We start from the raw sequence: 21358 nt of genomic DNA, 5'->3' as shown, positions 1-21358 counted from the left end.
TATCTGCATCTGCCAATATTTGTCCATTTCTTTATGTATTCCTTTTAATTATTGGAAATTTTACATACAAACTGTTAGTGAAAACACTGCTTATTTTCCTGCTCTCTTTTTCAGCCTCTGATCAGACTGAGACCAAAGTTGCTCCAGATGCAAATTATGTTGTCAAGATTGTAAGTATATTTCTTGGCAGGAGTCATTCATGCATGTGAGTTATATGTGCATAGCTCACTAAAAAACAAAACATCTTTTCACTGATCTCCTTTTCAACGTGCTATTGTCATATCTGATTGGTTGTTGATGGATAATCTGAGAGATTTACTGATTGATAACTTAAGCAAAAGTCTGTTTAAATGTCAGTTGCAGTAATAGTACTTTTTGAAAATCCAGTTATCCAAATGCAGATTTTGCATTTTGAGAGATACCCACAGAATAACAGACCTGCCAACTCTTACGATTTTGCTGTAAGTCTTACGAAAATTACCCTTCAAATACAAACTTAAGGCATACTAGCAAAATCTGTGAAAAAATGCTCGTTGCCAAAAAATCTGGATATTTGGTTCCTCCGTGTTTTATTTGGATTTGGGTTTCATCTTAGAATTAGTAAAATTAGTCAGGGAACCAGACTAACTTAACAGCAATACTCCAGACCCTTTAAACTGCACCTATTTGTTTATGCGAAGCCTCTGCATGATCAAACTGTTGATTATATAATTTTTTTAAATGGCATCCTTTATCCGGTGCTTGTATTGGAGTTTGTTTAATATTATACCTCCATGTTTAAGATGAAAGGGAAAATAAGCTTCTTGAAAAGTGTTAATAATCAACACAAAATAATAAAAAGGAGTGTTCAGATTCTTGTGAATAAAAGCTGGAAAGGACAGTTATGTTTATTGTTACGGGAGATATGATTGCCTTCGTCATGTGAAATGGAAAAGAATTTACAAGAATTATGCCAAGTTGAGAGATGGCAACAAGTCATTGAGCTGCATAGGGTTTGGAACTAGAGTTTGTGCAGCTGTACTAGTGCTAAATAAAGTCTACGCATACATTACAAACTTTTCAGTTGAACATAATGTTTATTGTCGATGCGTCAAACTTTTAATTACTTTTTCCAGCTTTACAATAGCAGTAATTGATATTTTGTTACCCCCTTACTGAAAACTGGTCAGTCTTATGGAAAAAAATCAACTGCCTTACTGAGACAGATTCATCAGGGTTGGCAGGTTTGGAATAATGTGACAGCAACATATCAGTTCCATTTGCAGATTTTTCTGTTGATGCCTTTAAAGCAATCCATCGATTTAGAGTTTTGGGTCTTCATGAATTTGATATAATCAGCAGAAATGCATAGTATTTTAATTCCAGAATTTGTTCTGTTTTCTTCTGCCTTTCTACTTTGTTGATGCTCATTTGTAGTTGATGTGAACTGGTAGGCATGCCTTTGATCGATTTCAGATTTTTAAAAAATCCTTTTTATACATTCGGCAGTCAGTTCCTGGATTTGATACTGAACAGGGTGACTGACAGTATGATGCCCTGTACATTGATCTCTTCAGAAAGGGTACTACCCACCTTAACAATGAAGTTTCTATCTTTTAAACATTACAGATAAAGTTACACTGGTGGCCCCTTGGACCTAGGTTAAATAGATTATTCATTTTACCATACTTCCATATGGTATTATAAGCTTTCTCCAGATTATAAAAAGAAATGACAGGTCTGTTTTCTTTCTTTATGATTATATTTATATATTTCAAGATGGACTGTTGTACTTCTCTGTCATCTGAATCCACATTGATCTTTTATGTTGTTGGATACCAGAGTAATATTTTGTTTAACATCCGTTCTATGGTTTTGCAAATGTAACTTCTTAATGCTCTGGGACGATAGTTGGAGTAGTAAGTGTTTTAGAAATTGATAGTGAATGTTATCTGGTCCTGCTGGAATGTCATGGGCTTGATCAAGAGAGACCTGTTACTCTAAGAGGAACCTTTTCTTTAAATTCTTTTGACACTGCAGGAATTTTCAGAATAATTTTCATGAGGAATTATTATCAAATGTTTTGGCCAAGGTATTCAAAATTTCTGGTATGGTTGTGGCCATTTCATTAGAGTTCTTGAAATGCTTGATGCTGCTACTTTTATTTGGCAATGATTTTTTAACCAAATTCCGTACTGATTTAACAGTAGTGCTACTGACATAGGATCTCTAGTTACATGGAGAAGCCATTGAAATAATCGCTGTGGATGGACAGGAATGGCCTGCCATGTAATTCAGGTGTGCAGTAATGAAAACTAAATAATACTTGAGTATAAACCTTCTTGTTTTTTTTTTTAAAAGAAATATTTATTTATCAAATTCACCAAAAACCTACTATTAACATCTTTTGAAAATATTATGAATGAGTTTACCAGTGCAAGGTATGCAGTCAGTGACACCTCCAGAAAGTAAATGTTCAATTAAGACATACATATTTGTGTGTATTTGTGTTGGTGTTGTTTTTTATTTGTTAGTTTGGGTTTTTGTTTCATGTATTTATTCTACAGGAGCCTGTAACAAATGGTCCACTCTTCTGTGAGATTCACTTCTATCAAAGAGTTGCTAAACCAGAAATGAGTGAGTAAATGTTTTAATTAAGTAATTCTTATGTATTTTTTTATAAATGGAGTTTTATAGTTAAAAATAGTCATGCACATGGATTTTGTGTATATGTGTGATGTAGCTGGACTTTACAAGACCTATCTTAACCATAGTCCAAAAAGTGACTATCACAAAAGCATATTTCCAGTGACAATTTGATGCAACTTTAGCAGATCTTTAATTTTAGCCTATTAATGACTCTGTGTGTGTGTGTGTGTGTGTGTGTAAACAGCTACATGTGCTTGCATGCTGTTGGTCTGTCAACACAAATTGAAATATGGTAATTTTATACCAACTGAAGGTATTATCAAACTACATATGACTGACTGCCATCAGTACTTGGTAATATGAACAACTCTCATCTCTTTTGAAATAATAGTTAGAAAAATGCAGAAATATGGAACATAACTGACATCATTAATTTCATTGGTCAGGTGCTATCAGTAGATGTTCAAGACAACTTTTTGGCATTACAAGAACTCTCAATTATTAAGCACTAAAATCCACAGTTCAAGAGGAATGATGCAGTACATTGGTAAGAAAGCAAGACAATAACTAAATGTTACCGTATTTTATAAACCGATACGTCCAAAACTCGGGCAGAAATCGGATGAAACTTGATACACCTAATGACTAGGAAGTGGTGAATGCTTGCTTTCTTTTATCAGTGAATGCCACCCTGCTGATGCAGGGATGTCAAAGGTCACCCTTAATTTTTAATAGAAATTAATGCTTATTTGCTATGATGCACATGTTTATCTTCAGAGTTATCTTTTAAATATTGCATAAATTGACAGTTAACCTTGTTTTAAACCATCATGTAACACTTTGCCCACTGAAGCCAAGCCTCTGGATTATAATGTGAAAACCATCGAGATTTCCACTCACTATCCATATATACACTTTAGGCATATAAAACCGAGTGATTTATGAAAGCAACATTGATAGCAATGTCTCTCCCAGCCCTCTGGAGACTGAGCACTGGATGATAGCTTAGAAACTCTTAATGTCCTTTAAAGTATACACTTCCCACTTAGCATTTAATGGGAATTCATTTATGTCATGGTATATCCTGAGCCCTACTGAGGCCCTGCCCATGGTGATGTAACCAAGAAACCATTGAGATTCCCACCTTGCAAGCAACCATATATCCTGAAATTACTGTGTATTTGCAGGACCAGATGTCAAGTATCATGTTTGTTGCTGTGAAAAGTTTAGTAATCATCTAATGGGCACCTGTTGATCTTAATGGTCAGTTACCTGGGTACCTGTATTAAGTGTGAACAAACCTGAACTGCTTTGTTGTAGGTGATGCTGGCACTAATGGCATGCAAAAGTCTATTTTTTTTCAGTGGTTGAAGTGTACAAGTGGATGGGTGTTTTGCAAGTCACATTCATCTAAAGGGGTGACTTGTCTTCAGTGCATCCGAGTTGAATTTTGGAAAAATAAGGCCAACTGGATCAATATATAGATTGTGTAAAATATGCTTGTATCATTGAGTGGAATATGTCACAAATAAATTAACAACTTAATTAAATGCATTAAAATCCACAATGCTTGACATTTTAAATCCATTTATATGATAAATCCATGAATTCAGTTACGGGTCATATAGCAGTATCAAAATATTTGAGAATGATCCAATTCACAGTATCCTGTAATATGTTAATTCCACATTTTTTGTAAATTACAGTATCCTATAACTTTACTGCCTAATGTCATCTGGTTCAAAGTCCAAGAATTTATCCTCATTGTCTGACAAAATTCTGAATCCTTCATCATTGTCTAGTAAATTTTCATGGTTTAGTTAACATAAATATGGTCTGACACCTTTCCTTGGCCTCACTGTCGTATATACAGGTCCTTATATAAAGGCTGAATTTGGGCTCTGTAAGTAACACTTTGATCATACAATTTGTGAAATCTATTCAAGGTTGCAAATGAATACACAGGGCTTTCCATTAGATTTATAGTTGGAGGGTGACTTGTTCAGTGCGTGGGAGATTTGGGGGGATAAGTAGGGATGTAAGATAAAAGTAGCCATGTAAATCGCCCAGCTTCTAGCTAAGGAAAGCCCAGCTGAACACGTGTCATTTGTGCTGCACGATCAAATAACCACCCTCTATTACTTGTCACCAAGCAAGTATCACGTGTTTCAATCAGAGGGTTGTCATGTGAGAAAACAAGCCAAGAGATTAAGGTCAAACATTTACTGGAAAAGGCAGAACTCTGTTTCACACTGAACAAGTACATGTATTATATTCACGACTCAATCAAGAAGATTGTCAGCTTGAAAATAAAGTTAGTGCTGCCTTTACAAGCCAAGGGCTTATGTGGCCACTTGCACTGGTAGAAAACTTGTATACAGTAAATGGGTACTTGGTGGTTCATTTTATTACCAGGGTTATTATCAGTGGTACCTGATCACCTAAACATACAAAAAAGACTAATTTTATGATTTCCACATGGTATGTACTAAAGACACTACATTGCTTGCACAGCATGCTTTTTAGTAATCATCTAACGGTTAACTATATTGCACCACAATGTTTCAGCACATACTTTTAGAACAAAAGTAAATATGTCAGGCCTAGACCCACCTTGAGAGAAAGAGAAAATTCATCAGCACCAGCTGACTTTGGGGAAATATGAAATGCCTATAAGGTATAATGTATTTTTGAAATGGCAGGTCTGCATGTCAATAATTAAATTTTAAAAACTGAGTGGAATACGATACTGTTGTTGGCTGAAATTCTGAAGAATGATATTTTTTTCTATTAATCACTAGTTTGAAAAGAAGCCTGTGAATCTTGAAAGGATAAAGCTAACAATAAAGGTGCAGCAAATCCGAAACCAAAATGGACACACGCACACACTTTCTTGGCTTATAAAGGTGAAGTCATTTATGCAACCAGCATTAACTCATAGGATTTTCCCAGCCCCCCTGTGATGTGTCAAACACAAGAACTGTTAATGACCCTATTCTGATCAATTAGCATGAAAAGGTCCTAAAGTTCTTGTGACCAAAATAAAGTGATTCAGCTGTGGGCAAAAAGATGAGACAAAGTGTTTTACTGAATACATGTTTAAGTGATGTGTTTCATGTTTTACCTTGAGACAGACTTTATTCCATGCATGCCTCAGTATACACAGATTCATTGACTTTGCTCTCTGTTACGGATCACTGCCATCTCACCTCTGTCTGCGTAGGTTTGAGTCTCAGATTCGGCCAATGTGGGTATGTGAGAAAGCTTGCCAGTAGCTTCTAGAGGGTTGGTGGTTCTTTCTGGGGATTTCCCGGGTTCTTCCTCCACCATTAATACTGGCCGCCATGTATAGCCTATCGTGTGCTGAAAAATGGCGTTAAACCCTACAACAACAACAACAACGACTTTACAGTTAGTCTTGCTGTCAGTTCATGGTAGATATGAAGGTACAAGTTGTTGCAGTTTATAAAGTTAGGGTAATAAAACTCTACTCTATAATTTATTTATTGATTCTTTTGACAGTAAAAACATGGCAGGAGAATAAAGGATTGAAGTATCTTGGAGTGCCTGCATTCATTGGATCTGGTCAGCATGTTAGAAACAACACCACATATAGGTTTATGGTTATGCAAAGGTTCAGTACAGACCTACAGAAACTCTTTGAAGGAGCTGGAAAGAGATTTTCCAAAGTGACTGTGTATGCCCTGGGATTAAGATTGGTATGGAATTGATTGTATTTGTTATATTTGTTAGGACTTGGTTGCCCCATCTTCACATTTTAATTACACACAGACACACAATATGTGAAATAAAGGAATATAGTTTTACCATTACTTTTATGCATGTGTTAGTTGTTACTTGAATATATTTCTAGTTATCTGTGTTATGTATATTTAATTTGTATTGGGTGGTTGACCTTTTTCCATAATTTAGGATAGGAGTTTGGCTATAAAACAGCCAGGTAAAGAAAATGAGATCCAAATGGTATGCCAATATCTTTTTTGTCAAAAAATTCAAAGAAAGTTTTGTCATCATGGCATCATGATATTTAAGCAAATCATTCAATGTTAATCAGTCATATTTAACACTTTATACACATCTATTTTCAAGTCAGGAATATTCATTATTTTGCATTTGTTGTAATCTTATTAAATAGATAAATCAGTATTTTGTTTCCATTACAACAACTCGATCCTTTATCTTCGTAATGTATGTGGTTTATATTATCAGCTTGATGCACTGGAATACCTACATGAGCACGAGTACATACATGCAGATGTTAAAGCCTCAAACTGCTTGCTAGGGTACAAGAATGGAAAGACAGATACTGATCAGGTAATCACTAGCTTGAATACAAATAATAAATGTTGGATCTGTTGTCTTCCATTTTATGTTCTAAAACATGAGTTCCAAGTCTTAGTTTATCCAGTTTGGGACTCTGAAAAGTTTGGCATGGGCAAGCATCACAAAATCTGCTGATACATGGGAGAAGTAAATTATTCTTACCAGTAGAAGCAAATAAACTCCAAAAGTTAGATTGACTATGTTCAGCAAAATTTAAATACATTGTACCCTACACAACTAAAACAAAGATTGATAATTTGCAAAATACATTTTTGTGCAGCTTTTAAAGAAAGACTTATTTACCTTGTGTTGATATTTATCTATAGCAGTATTTGTTAGTTTTGTATTCAAGAGCACATGTTTTTAAAGTAAATTGCTACATATTATGTTTCAAATGAACCTGAATGACAATAGTTTGATAATTCACAATGTTGCCCAAGTCGCAGACAGGTTCCAAAACATCAGGAGTAGCCTCCCCTACCTGACTTTTTCTTGCATGGGATACAAATTTATAGCCTTCATTGTGTGGTCAGTAACAAGCCAATTGTTATGATCACATTGGCTACTCGTAAGACAGTGAAGGGCTAATGGTAATTTTTAAAAATGGTATGTTGTGGATGGGTTGGACATTTTGACATCCCTTGTTTTGAAATTGGAAGCCCCTATTACCAGTTTGATCTGTAGTTAAACAGACAGGATACATTTATAGTCGCTACAAATTTTTCTGTATCCATCTTAAATGTGACATATTTTTTTATGATGTTGTCTGTCCTTTTTTTTGTTGATCCGATAACTTTGTCTCGGTTGAAAAGATTATTAAACTTCTATTTAATGTGAACCTGAACAACTTTGTTGTAAGTTCATATATGCCAACACACCCCCAAGAGATATAAGCATAATTATTACTAATATGAGTGGTAAAAAAGCATAAAAAGAGTAATCTTTATCTTAACATGCCATAATTACAGAAAACAGTATGAAAAATCTACATTTATTTTTGCTACTTACCTAAATCTGCAGTTAAATTCTTGTTACACATCTGTTAAATCTATGTGGATTAGTACAAGAATACAGACACAAAACAAAATGATACATTATTTATAAACAACATTCACTTTAACTAGTTTACTTCACATGTGTAACTTTCGCTGAAAGTTAATAAAGTCAAGTCCACAAATTCTGATTGCTGTTATTACATCATTGTCTAATCCCTTTTTCAATATTTGTAATGCATTATTAATTTGTCCTTTTCCTGCTGCAATATGGTCTTGCAAAATGCAAAATCCCCCTCCTGTAACATATTTTAGTCATATAACATCCATGAGTGGCCCATTTCATGTAATATTTGGTGCCATGTTTCATTTTTCAGTATAGACTTGTCTGCTACTTAAGTATATATCAAAATTTAATGAATATTTGACACATTTTCAAATTTGAGAATCCCATCTGTTTTCTTGGAAATGTGTCATTACAGTTACTATAAATAGAAAATAAGGAAACTGTTCAACGTATATAGCCAAATGGTCACACATATCAAAAATATAACAGTAGACAGAGATCTATGATTTGTAAATGTTACATGACATGAGCCTTAAACTGTACTCGTTATTCTGTGTCTCACTTGCTCGTGTCATTGCCAAATATAATCTTTGATCTGAACTTGGAAACTTTTTGTTAAAGGAGTACCCTATAGCTAATTATATTGCCTGGAGAATTATGATCGGGTGAGTATCTGGGTACCTGTTGACACCTTTAAATTCTGTAAAATGTATCCTTGTCTGGAGTAAAATTTTTGGAGCACTAGAGATGTTTTAATGAAACTTTGCAAGGTTCATGATTATGTCACAACTAAATGGTGTACTGCTCTGGTGGCCTAGTGGTTAGAGCATCCGCCTTGGATGCGGGAGGTCATGGGTTCGATCTCCGGCTGAGTCATACCAAACACTTATAAAAATGGTACTAACGGCTGCCTTGCTTGATGCTCAGCATTAAGAAGTTAGTGTTAGGACTGGTTGGCCTGGTGTCAGGATAATATAACTGTGGCATGATGTCCCAGTGCTAGACATCACTATAAACTGCCACACTGCAGACATCATATCGACATGACTGAAAAATTGTTAAGGCTATGTTAAAAATCCAAATCACACACTAAATGGTGTGTTGCATACCATAGCAACATCTTCGCTGGTCAAGGCTCCAATAACTCTATCTACACCTTGGCATGTTGAGCAGATATTTCTGTGCTTTGGGTCTGTGAATATTATTGGATGTGACACCAAGCCACTGCATCCAATCAAAATTAAATTTTTAAAATTTTGAACACTTTTTCGACGTGATCGAGACAAGTAGAGCACACAACTGGAATGTACTGATAAATAAGCACTTTTCCATTGCCGATCCATGTTTGCACAAATACCTTTCACCTAAATAGACCTGTAATGGCTTCCTTCTGGTACATAATTATACTTTTAGTGTTAAACTTACAAAGTATTTTTTTTAGATCAATTGCCACCATTTTCAGCAGATGTACACTGCACCACACTATTAGTTATTTGGAATTATATACTAAGGGAGGCAACACAAGAAATCCAATAGATGTCGCTAGGACAAACCACCGATATAGCTGTTCAATCTGTCAATTTGTAGATGGGGTTATTGGAACCTTGGCTAGCGAAGATGACCATAGCAAAGAAAATGCAACTCAATAACTCGTCTTGAATATAACTTTGGAACCATTAGAAATACTTGTATGAGAATGAAACAATAGCCACTTATATGTCTTGTATAGACCATGTGTGACATACCTTAACCATGCTTCCGTCTCAAGTTCATGGTCATAAGAAGGGATAATGCAATTCTGTGACTTGCATCTTTGAAGTATGACATTGAACCACTTAGGATATTCTAATGAAACTTGGCCCAAGTATATATCATAACCAGACTGCTTTGCATACTGTGACAACTTGGTAACAGAAAGAAGTAAAACCAACAAGTTTATTAAAATCAACATATACATTTATTTCTCTTAGTTACAAAGTAAACAGTTTTAAGAGCAGGGTTCCCATGCTACCAGGAAATCGTGAAAAAGTCGGGAGAAATGCAAATATTGGTGAAGGTCAGGAAAAACCCCTTTCCTACGTACCTGCTTAAACCTTGTGGGATTGTGGACCCACCTTAAATGAATCTTCCTTTAACCCCCATTACTTGATAGATATCCATGTCTTGATTTCAAGGAAGGGAAGAAGTGACAGGTCATAGACCTGCTTCTTTGCCTGTAATCTTGTTCAAAAGAAACTCTGGGTCCACCCCTCACCTCCAAGATGATGATTTGGTTTTGTAATAATTGTATTTTATGGATTTAATTATGCTTGATTACCTTAGCAGCCAGTTAAGTATGTATGCCCTATCTCAGTCTCCATTAACGATAACAGAATGCTTGATAGAAGAAAGGTCACATTCTTTTTAAAAGCAAAGAACTATTGTGTCTCTATGAAATTAGGGTACAATTGTTTATAGATTATGATAGTATTGATCTTTACAAAACAAGAACGCTGCAGAGATATGATCCATGTAAAACAGTTGCACCCATTCATCATCACATTTGTATACCTAGTGGACTGTGGCCATGCTTGCAGGTACATAATTGATGTAAACAGTTGTATCAGTTTTTCACCACACAGGTGTATCTAATCAACTGCAGCCTTGGTTGCAAGTACATTATTAATGTCAATAGTTGTACCTATTTTTTATCACACAGGTGTATCTAATCGACTGCAGCCTTGCTTGCAAATACATTAATGATGCAAATATTTGTACCTATTTTTCATCACACAGGTATACCTAGAGGACTATGGTCTTGCTTCCAAGTACTTAATTGATGTAAACAGTTGTATCAGTTTTTCATAACACAAGTGTACCTAGTGGACTATGACCTTGCTTCCAAGTACATTATTAATGTAAACAGTTGTGCCTATTTTCAATCACACAGGTGTATCTAGTGGACTATAGCCTTGCCTGCAAGTACATTATTAATGTAAACAGTTGTGTCTATTTTCAATCACACAGGTGTACCTAGTGGACTATGGCCTTGCCTGCAAGTACATTATTAATGTAAACAGTTGTGTCTATTTTCAATCACACAGGTGTACCTAGTGGACTATGGCCTTGCCTGCAAGTACATTATTAATGTAAACAGTTGTGTCTATTTTCAATCACACAGGTGTACCTAGTGGACTATGGCCTTGCCTGCAAGTACATTATTAATGTAAACAGTTGTGTCTATTTTCAATCACACAGGTGTACGTAGTGGACTATGGCGTTACTTCCAAGTACATTATTGATGTAAACTGTTGTGCATATTTTCAATCACACAGGTGTACCTAGAGGACTATGGCCTTACTTCCAAGTACATTATTGATGTAAACAGTTGTGCATATTTTCAATCACACAGGTGTACCTAGAGGACTATGGCCTTACTTCCAAGTACATTATTGATGTAAACAGTTGTGCATATTTTCAATCACACAGGTGTACCTAGTGGACTATGGCCTTGCCTGCAAGTACATTATTAATGTAAACAGTTGTGCATATTTTCAATCACACAGGTGTACCTAGTGGACTATGGCCTTGCTTGCAAGTACATTATTGATGTAAACAGTTGTGTCTATTTTCAATCACACAGGTGTACCTAGTGGACTATGGCCTTACTTCCAAGTACATTATTGATGTAAACAGTTGTGTCTATTTTCAATCACACAGGTGTACCTAGTGGACTATGGCCTTGCTTGCAAGTACATTATTGATGTAAACAGTTGTGCCTTTTTTCAATCACACAGGTGTACCTAGTGGACTATGGCCTTGCTTGCAAGTACATTATTGATGTAAACAGTTGTGCCTATTTTCAATCACACAGGTGTACCTAGTGGACTATGGCCTTACTTCCAAGTACATTATTGATGTAAACAGTTGTGCCTATTTTCAATCACACAGGTGTACCTAGTGGACTATGGCCTTGCTTGCAAGTACATTATTGATGTAAACAGTTGTGCCTATTTTCAATCACACAGGTGTACCTAGTGGACTATGGCCTTACTTCCAAGTACATTATTGATGTAAACAGTTGTGCCTATTTTCAATCACACAGGTGTACCTAGTGGACTATGGCCTTGCCTGCAAGTACATTATTGATGTAAACAGTTGTGCCTATTTTCAATCACACAGGTGTACCTAGTGGACTATGGCCTTGCTTGCAAGTACATTATTGATGTAAACAGTTGTGCCTATTTTCAATCACACAGGTGTACCTAGTGGACTATGGCCTTACTTCCAAGTACATTATTGATGTAAACAGTTGTGCCTATTTTCAATCACACAGGTGTACCTAGTGGACTATGGCCTTACTTCCAAGTACATTATTGATGTAAACAGTTGTGTCTATTTTCAATCACACAGGTGTACCTAGTGGACTATGGCCTTACTTCCAAGTACATTATTGATGTAAACAGTTGTGTCTATTTTCAATCACACAGGTGTACCTAGTGGACTATGGCCTTGCTTGCAAGTACATTATTGATGTAAACAGTTGTGCCTTTTTTCAATCACACAGGTGTACCTAGTGGACTATGGCCTTGCTTGCAAGTACATTATTGATGTAAACAGTTGTGCCTATTTTCAATCACACAGGTGTACCTAGTGGACTATGGCCTTACTTCCAAGTACATTATTAATGTAAACAGTTGTGCCTATTTTCAATCACACAGGTGTACCTAGTGGACTATGGCCTTGCTTGCAAGTACATTATTGATGTAAACAGTTGTGCCTATTTTCAATCACACAGGTGTACCTAGTGGACTATGGCCTTACTTCCAAGTACATTATTGATGTAAACAGTTGTGCCTATTTTCAATCACACAGGTGTACCTAGTGGACTATGGCCTTGCCTGCAAGTACATTATTGATGTAAACAGTTGTGTCTATTTTCAATCACACAGGTGTACCTAGTGGACTATGGCCTTGCTTGCAAGTACATTATTGATGTAAACAGTTGTGTCTATTTTCAATCACACAGGTGTACCTAGTGGACTATGGCCTTGCCTGCAAGTACATTATTGATGTAAACAGTTGTGTCTATTTTCAATCACACAGGTGTACCTAGTGGACTATGGCCTTGCTTGCAAGTACATTATTGATGTAAACAGTTGTGTCTATTTTCAATCACACAGGTGTACCTAGTGGACTACGGCCTTGCTTGCAAGTACATTATTGATGTAAACAGTTGTGTCTATTTTCAATCACACAGGTGTACCTAGTGGACTATGGCCTTGCCTGCAAGTACATTATTAATGTAAACAGTTGTGCCTATTTTCAATCACACAGGTGTACCTAGTGGACTATGGCCTTGCCTGCAAGTACATTATTGATGTAAACAGTTGTGCCTATTTTCAATCACACAGGTGTACCTAGTGGACTATGGCCTTGCCTGCAAGTACATTATTGATGTAAACAGTTGTGCCTATTTTCAATCACACAGGTGTACCTAGTGGACTATGGCCTTGCCTGCAAGTACATTATTGATGTAAACAGTTGTGCCTATTTTCAATCACACAGGTGTACCTAGTGGACTATGGCCTTGCCTGCAAGTACATTATTGATGTAAACAGTTGTGCCTATTTTCAATCACACAGGTGTACCTAGTGGACTATGGCCTTGCCTGCAAGTACATTATTGATGTAAACAGTTGTGCCTATTTTCAATCACACAGGTGTACCTAGTGGACTATGGCCTTGCCTGCAAGTACATTATTGATGTAAACAGTTGTGTCTATTTTCAATCACACAGGTGTACCTAGTGGACTATGGCCTTGCCTGCAAGTACATTATTGATGTAAACAGTTGTGCCTATTTTCAATCACACAGGTGTACCTAGTGGACTATGGCCTTGCCTGCAAGTACATTATTAATGTAAACAGTTGTGCCTATTTTCAATCACACAGGTGTACCTAGTGGACTATGGCCTTGCCTGCAAGTACATTATTGATGTAAACAGTTGTGCCTATTTTCAATCACACAGGTGTACCTAGTGGACTATGGCCTTGCCTGCAAGTACATTATTGATGTAAACAGTTGTGCCTATTTTCAATCACACAGGTGTACCTAGTGGACTATGGCCTTGCCTGCAAGTACATTATTGATGTAAACAGTTGTGCCTATTTTCAATCACACAGGTGTACCTAGTGGACTATGGCCTTGCCTGCAAGTACATTATTGATGTAAACAGTTGTGTCTATTTTCAATCACACAGGTGTACCTAGTGGACTATGGCCTTGCTTGCAAGTACATTATTGATGTAAACAGTTGTGCCTATTTTCAATCACACAGGTGTACCTAGTGGACTATGGCCTTGCTTGCAAGTACATTATTGATGTAAACAGTTGTGCCTATTTTCAATCACACAGGTGTACCTAGTGGACTATGGCCTTGCCTGCAAGTACATTATTGATGTAAACAGTTGTGCCTATTTTCAATCACACAGGTGTACCTAGTGGACTATGGCCTTGCCTGCAAGTACATTATTGATGTAAACAGTTGTGCCTATTTTCAATCACACAGGTGTACCTAGTGGACTATGGCCTTGCCTGCAAGTACATTATTGATGGTAAACATAAGGAGTATAAGGAGGACCCTAAAAAAGCCCATGATGGGACTGTGGAGTTCACATCCATAGATGCTCACAAAGGGGTTGGTAAGGACTATAAAGGGATTAATTAAGCATTTTATATTTAGCATGCAGTATTGTTCTTCAGTAGAAAAAAAGCAATGGCAGCATCAACAATATTAATAGTTTGTGTTGTACTGTAAATCTTACAATTTTAGCAAACTTACATAGAGACACAATTTTTGCAAAGCTTTTACTCGTGCTGAAAATGTGTGAGAAAGAGATGCTAATGGAAATGGCTGACTTGCTGATGATGACCCGAATCAACTATTTCATAAATTTCTCACCAAGGTTATATCTAAATTTTGGAAGCACTGTGGATTTTTCTGGATGTTAAAGTGAGCAGATGGTCTTGTGACTGCTGCAGTAAAGAAATACTATGATTGACATTTTGTCACTCACTTTATTCAAAAACATTCCTTGCTGTCTGCAGTGAGACCTTTATTTGCCTTGTCTTTGAGTTACACAGCTGAATTTCTGCCTTCCTAATTTAATTACAACGCATAACATGCAACGACATATTGCTTATGTTTATTTGCTGTAAAACCATTAAACTAATTTTATTTTGACTCGCTGATGTTATGTATATTTAATTTAATTGTTAGTTTTTAAATATGTTATTTCATTACGTGCTATTTTGCAATTGTAATGTAACATTGTATGCTGGACTTGACTTTGTCCAAAATTGAGTTCATTTCTGGTTGACCTGATTGACTTTTTCATTTCATTTTATGTAAACAACTAGTACATACTAAATCACTCTCTATGTATATGGGTTTAATATCAGGATCATTATTAATAGAAGAGGTAAATATGTTTATCTGGGTCAGAGTTTTGGAAATTCCTAAGTGAATTATACATTATCCAGGTTATTGTTTTGTAAACATCAGGATCATTATAGAAGGTTATTTTCCATTAGGTAATTTTTTTTGGATAGAAAATGCTAATTGTAACTTGAAGTCAAGTAGAGAACTATATAATCTTATGATTGTGAGGACTTGGTCATTTGTGCTTTAACATCTAGCAGTTTCAAGTTATACTGTATGTTGTGACCAGTAGTTTTGGGCTGGAATCTTTTTTTCTTCAAATTATTGAATTCATTTGATTTTCTCAGGAAATACAAACGTGCTCTGATAAAATTCTTGGATAGAGACATTCACTGGAATTTATTCTGAATTCAATACTCATTATATTACTGTGGTTTAACAAAAGACTTTTGACACATGAACACTCTATAAGTTATAACAGACATGTCATCACCTTCAATTTTGGATTTCTTCAGGACTTGTACTGAGTTTTATTCAGGACTTTCAATTGCTAGGACATGTCTCTGTAATTCTTGGATTATTTTGGGATTTAATTCACAATACTGTATGTTCTTTTTTTCTCATTTTCACTTTGTATTCTAGGGAAATAATTTATATTTTTTAATTTTACGAAGCTTGTTGTCTTTCACTCTTTTCTGTTGCTTATTTTAAGATCATAGACTTGTAACACTGATAAATCCCTGAAATTTGATGTTGCAGTTATTAGAAAATCAAAGATTCACTCCAATTTACCAGCTCTAAAATGATATGATTCACAGTAGTTTTATGTTAGTTTTAAAAATTTAAAACACTGTCATTAAATGGAGAAGTTCAAAACAGCGATATACAGTGATATACTGGATTGTGAATTCAGTTTCTTTTTGGGATGCTTTATTACAACCCACAAATTTAAAGACCCAACTAACTGTGATCTATTTGTGGAATCAATAAAATCCTCTTTCCCCAATCCACAAATTTAAGTTTCTTCTGTTGTAAAACCTCCTTAAGTTGATACCAAAGAAAAGTAAATGCAAATTGATCTTGTTTTTATGAAAGGAAAACCACAGTAATTATCATCGTTTAAACTTTGGGATTGAACTTACTGTATAGTGAAGCCTGTTTATAAAGGACAATAAAATTTGCCCTTTAGATGTAGTTTGACTTTATGTACATACTTGACCAATGTTTTATGGTCTGTAACAAAAGTCCTTCACTTGTGGTGGCCAGCTAGTCAAAGATGCTTGTCTTTACAGATCAGTGACATCTTACCTGTCAGCATGGGTTCAGGTGTTTGCTCGGCCAATATGGATATGTGATGAATAACTGCAATTTCTAATTTAATTAGTCTGGAAAACCTTTATATTAAAACTTACCACAAGGAAAATTTTTAGACATATTTCTTTGTATGTTTTTCCCTAAGATTTTCTTTTACTATGAGTAGTGGAAGTGTTATTGTTTTTAAACTTCTCAAAAAAGTGGCGAGTTCTCAGCAGAATTTTATTAATTTCTGAAGTCAGGAAAGTGAAATAAACACTTCAAAATAGTGGATGTCAGTAGGTGCAGGTTTTGGCATGCCTAGAAATGGTATGACTTCTGTAGCAATCAGGTTAAAAGTCTGTTTTTCACTTTTGTCTAGAACAGCTGAACTAATTTAAATCAAAATTCATTGAAAAGTTTCTTGGGAGATGTTCAGTCAAAATTTTGTCTGAGGTGCTTTCTTAGTAGTGTAACTGTGACTCTTATCTGGAGCATAATGTTTGAAGAACTAAAGATATTGTAACCTCAGGGTCTGGAAAATTGGTCAGGATTTTCCAGATCTTGGAACTCCAAGCTGTTCTACTGACTCTAGCAATAGGGATAAAAATCAATATCCAAACGAAGATACGAATTTAGGACAGATGTATTTCAGTATTTAAATAGGTAGTATTTCCCACCACCACCAACATGCAGACTAGTTAAAGTGAGTGCTGAATATAAATAACCTTTCAGTATATTTTTTTTTATTCTGGTTCTAATCCTTATGGATTCTGCCCTTTATGACAAAAACTTTGACCGGCTGCAGAACTAGTAAAATGCATCTTTTTTCATACCTGCTGTAATTCTGGCATGTAAAATGAAGATAACTCTTTTTACACCCAATTATACTTTTTGTGCCACATAATAGCAATAATTATGCTTATACCTCTTGGGATGGGTGGCATGTATGATAAATCCAATATCCTACAAGTTCGAGCATGTTTGTTAACAGTATAATGTGGGCAGTGTTTATATTTTGAAATAAGTGGTTTTCAGTTCTAAGTCAAAATATCTAAACTGAAATTCGCATGTAGAAGGTTATCTGCTCAAGAATGTATAGTTCAAATTCTTGATTCCAAACTTCTTAACCTACGGAACTTTGTACATCAAATTATGTGGATGAAATTTCCATTTCAGATGTTTTTATCTGTTACCCATGTCATTTTCCATCTCTTTATTCTGTGGGCTCTCACTATCTCTCTCCTCTTCTATCCCCTCTAGTTTTGAATGATAACTCAATTTATGTACAAGGTTAGCATCTGTAAGTATTTTGGTAAACAAAGTGTGGATTGGTGGGCATTGCAATTGATTGGCCAATCCAAAATTACCATGCTGTTGGAACGTGACCTCATGAATTAAATACTCAGCTTCATGCATCAATTGACCTAAATTCACATGATAATAGAAGATATGGTCAGTAGTGATAAATTTATCTGAATAAATGGATGTAATCTTTGTGCAGCTCATTTTATTTGACAATCTTGCATTGTTGTACAGAATATGTGAATGGTTAAAGATCATTTCGATGTATGAGAGGACATCTCAAAATGTATACTGTGTGGTGTGACCAAAATCAGCTGTTTGGAGGATACACAAAATAGCATTATCTTAATTTACCTTTTAAATAGTTACAGATCATGACTAGACAATATGCCACATACCTTGGCCAATGCCCAGGGCTGCCACTTATCATGATTTACTCAGGATCATCCCACTTTTTTTTTTAAATCTGAAAATTTTGATTTTTCAGATTTTAAAAAACAACCAATTCCCAATTTTGTAAAGCGCATAATTAAGCTAAATCTGATCGAGAAATAAAATAATATCTATAAAGAGAGAGAGAAATAAGTTGGAAGCAGAAGTATTTGATATTTAGAATCGGTTGGCATTGTATTTAATATGATCGCTTATTGATGCCTTGCTGTAAATCCTCAGTCTCATCATTGACATAAGACAGTACACATTGCTATAGTTTATACTTTTAATTCATGATGGCTCTGCCCCCTTTGAAGAGAGCAAAAGTGATGCAGAAACTCCATGAGGAATACACCAAAACTTGGAACTTCATCATAAAGTCAAAGCTTAATGAATATCACACCAGATGTAATATTTATAATGTAGATATAAAGATTGCATGTGGTGGCCAAACAGATCTTGAAAGGCATGTAAATGTATGATCGCAAACACTGACCCTGTTCTTGTTTCTCCAGATCCTGACCCTTTTTTTTGCCTTTTGGTATCCTTATTTTCATTCCACTCAAGATCATGGCAGTCGAACATATAAACAAGTGACCTTGATGATGTGAACAGAAACTTTTGAATCAATAAAGATATTTTGATGAAACTTGAGCCCGTTATATATTTTGACTTGGGACTGCTGTTTGTATTCACAGTCATACATTCTGACAACAAAGATATAATTGATCTAGATACAACCTTTAGAGCTAATGAGAGTCCAACTACTGAAATGGCAAGATTTACCAATTTGCAGCTCCATCTAGGAGAGGGGATCTGGAGATCTTGGGGTACTGTATGCTCCAGTGGTTGTGTGGTCTTCTACCTTGGGAGACTGATTTGACAAACAAAGACAAAGTGGCTTCCCAGAAAGAAAAGTATGTATTAACATTTACCTTATTTTATTACTTATCATATACACTTTATATTGTGACCAGAGAAGAAGGAGGACATATACACATTAAAATGGTCAGCAGTTCTTGCATGAAAACTTGAGTTTCACACTTTAAACAAACCAGTGCGACTGTTTGTGCAACTTTTTACTGGGGTGACATTTGATGGTGGAAATTGATGTCAAAGGTAAAGTTAGCAAGGATTTATAAACTTGAACTTCTCACATGTTTATATGTATGCTTTGCATGTTTTACACCACTTTGGGACAGGTTAAATGTCCACCTGCTATTGGGACTGGATAATCAATGATCATAATCAGTTTCTTTTATGAATTTATTTTGGCTGCATTCGTAATGTGTTCTCCACTGAACATTGTGTTTGATTATAGTATACATTTTCAAGGTTTGCATAATGAAGTGGGAGCCCTATACAGATAACCAGGGTTCCCATGCTACCGGGAAATCGGCAGAAATTATTATTTTTTTCTTGACCGTGAAAAGTCCTTGAAATTTGCAAATATTGATGAAAGTCAGGGGGGAGGGGGAACCTTGGAATTTTCCTCCACAACTTGATGCCTGAAACAATTACATAATTGAGTCGTAACTGAACTGATCCTGAGTGAAATTTATGAGTTCTCACCAGAATAATAGGATTATGCAGTATGGATCATTTGGGTGCTTACCATAAATATATTTGTTAAGACAGTCCAAACGCTCAGTGGATTAGATTCATCTGGTAGACTTTTTGTTTCCCTGACAGCTCGATATCCATTTCTTTATTTATATGGAAGGTATAAAATCCAGTCTAGCATCACAAGAGGCCAACCTGGTGGCATTAAAGCATAGCCACTTAAGCAGATGGGTTAGCAAACTTAAACGTTGTTAAATCAAGTTATACTTGCATGAAATCAATATGAAAATTATTTTTTTTTCTCTGAAATTGCTAGTATTAAAATCATTGTCTTTAATCTGCTGAAAGATGATAAAATTAATGCGTTGATGAAATTTGAGCTGGTACTAGCGATTTTGATTGCTAGTCAAACGAGCACATAGAATCTCACAACCACCATTTCATATATTGTAGAGAAAAATATTAAATGAAAGTCTTATATTGGTTGTAATAAAAACACAAAAACAAAAGAGCACAAAATTCTGTATATTTATTCCAAAACCAACTTCTACCGTTTTGTTGTATCACGTGACTACCTCGTTGACATGTGCTCTCTCACGCAGGGAGCATATGAAGCAGGACACCAGACTACTCGATGAATCAGACTGGCCAAGTTTCTTGTAGTTGTTCTCAAAATAAATATGTTGAGATATGTTCTTTCTGATTTTTTTAAAAATGTATTATACTTTCATTTAATATAATTGAAATTTTGCACAACATTAAAAAGGAGTTTGTTGTTGATATCACAGGACTATTGAACTTCCAATGTCAGTGTTTGAAATTTGTGAAGTCCTGTGACTATTAGTGCAAATGGCGAGTATCAGGTCAGGATTGATCTATGCTGAGCTTTGTCTTGTCTCTCAGCGGATTAAAGATATAACAATTATAATACTTGCCATTTTTGAGAAAATAATGTTCCTGTCGATTTCATGCAGGTATAAGTCTATATAACATAGCTTAAATTTGCTAGGCTCGCTGGTACGCTATCTTATGATGGCGGCAGATTACAAATTTTTTTAATGTAATTGCTCTGAACCCACACTTTATCCTAAATGTCCAAATGTGTAAAATGTGGTTCGAATATTCAGATGAAACCCAGACTAGAAAAATTTAAAATCAGTAACCTGAACTTTGGTGCCAAACTATTACACAGTGATATGTAGCTTGAAGCATTGGTTTCAGATCTTAAAAAGAACACAGGGGAAATGGGAAATTATCGTCCCTTTTATTATAAATTAAGAAACTATGAGAGCCCATGATCAATACTGGTTTTG

The 21358-nt window shown here is 35.4% G+C and overlaps 1 protein-coding gene across 1 annotated transcript in view; it reads left to right on the top strand.

Moving 5' to 3' along the window:
• Window positions 1–21358, top strand: part of LOC149805446 (serine/threonine-protein kinase VRK1-like) — a 64179-nt gene that overhangs the window by 20273 nt on the left and 22548 nt on the right. The window contains exons 4-9 of the mRNA XM_089950030.1: window positions 115–170; window positions 2547–2616; window positions 6151–6347; window positions 6859–6963; window positions 14580–14712; window positions 19279–19399. Coding sequence (XP_089806156.1) covers window positions 115–170; window positions 2547–2616; window positions 6151–6347; window positions 6859–6963; window positions 14580–14712; window positions 19279–19399 — 682 coding nt within the window. The remainder of the gene's footprint in view (window positions 1–114; window positions 171–2546; window positions 2617–6150; window positions 6348–6858; window positions 6964–14579; window positions 14713–19278; window positions 19400–21358) is intronic.

Source organism: Sinohyriopsis cumingii, chromosome 2, assembly GCF_028554795.1.
Source record: "Sinohyriopsis cumingii isolate HCF-2022 chromosome 2, ASM2855479v2, whole genome shotgun sequence".
NCBI lineage: Eukaryota > Metazoa > Mollusca > Bivalvia > Unionida > Unionidae > Sinohyriopsis > Sinohyriopsis cumingii.
The sequence above is the reverse complement of the archived record's forward strand: the minus strand, read 5'-3'. Positions and strand labels throughout refer to the sequence as shown.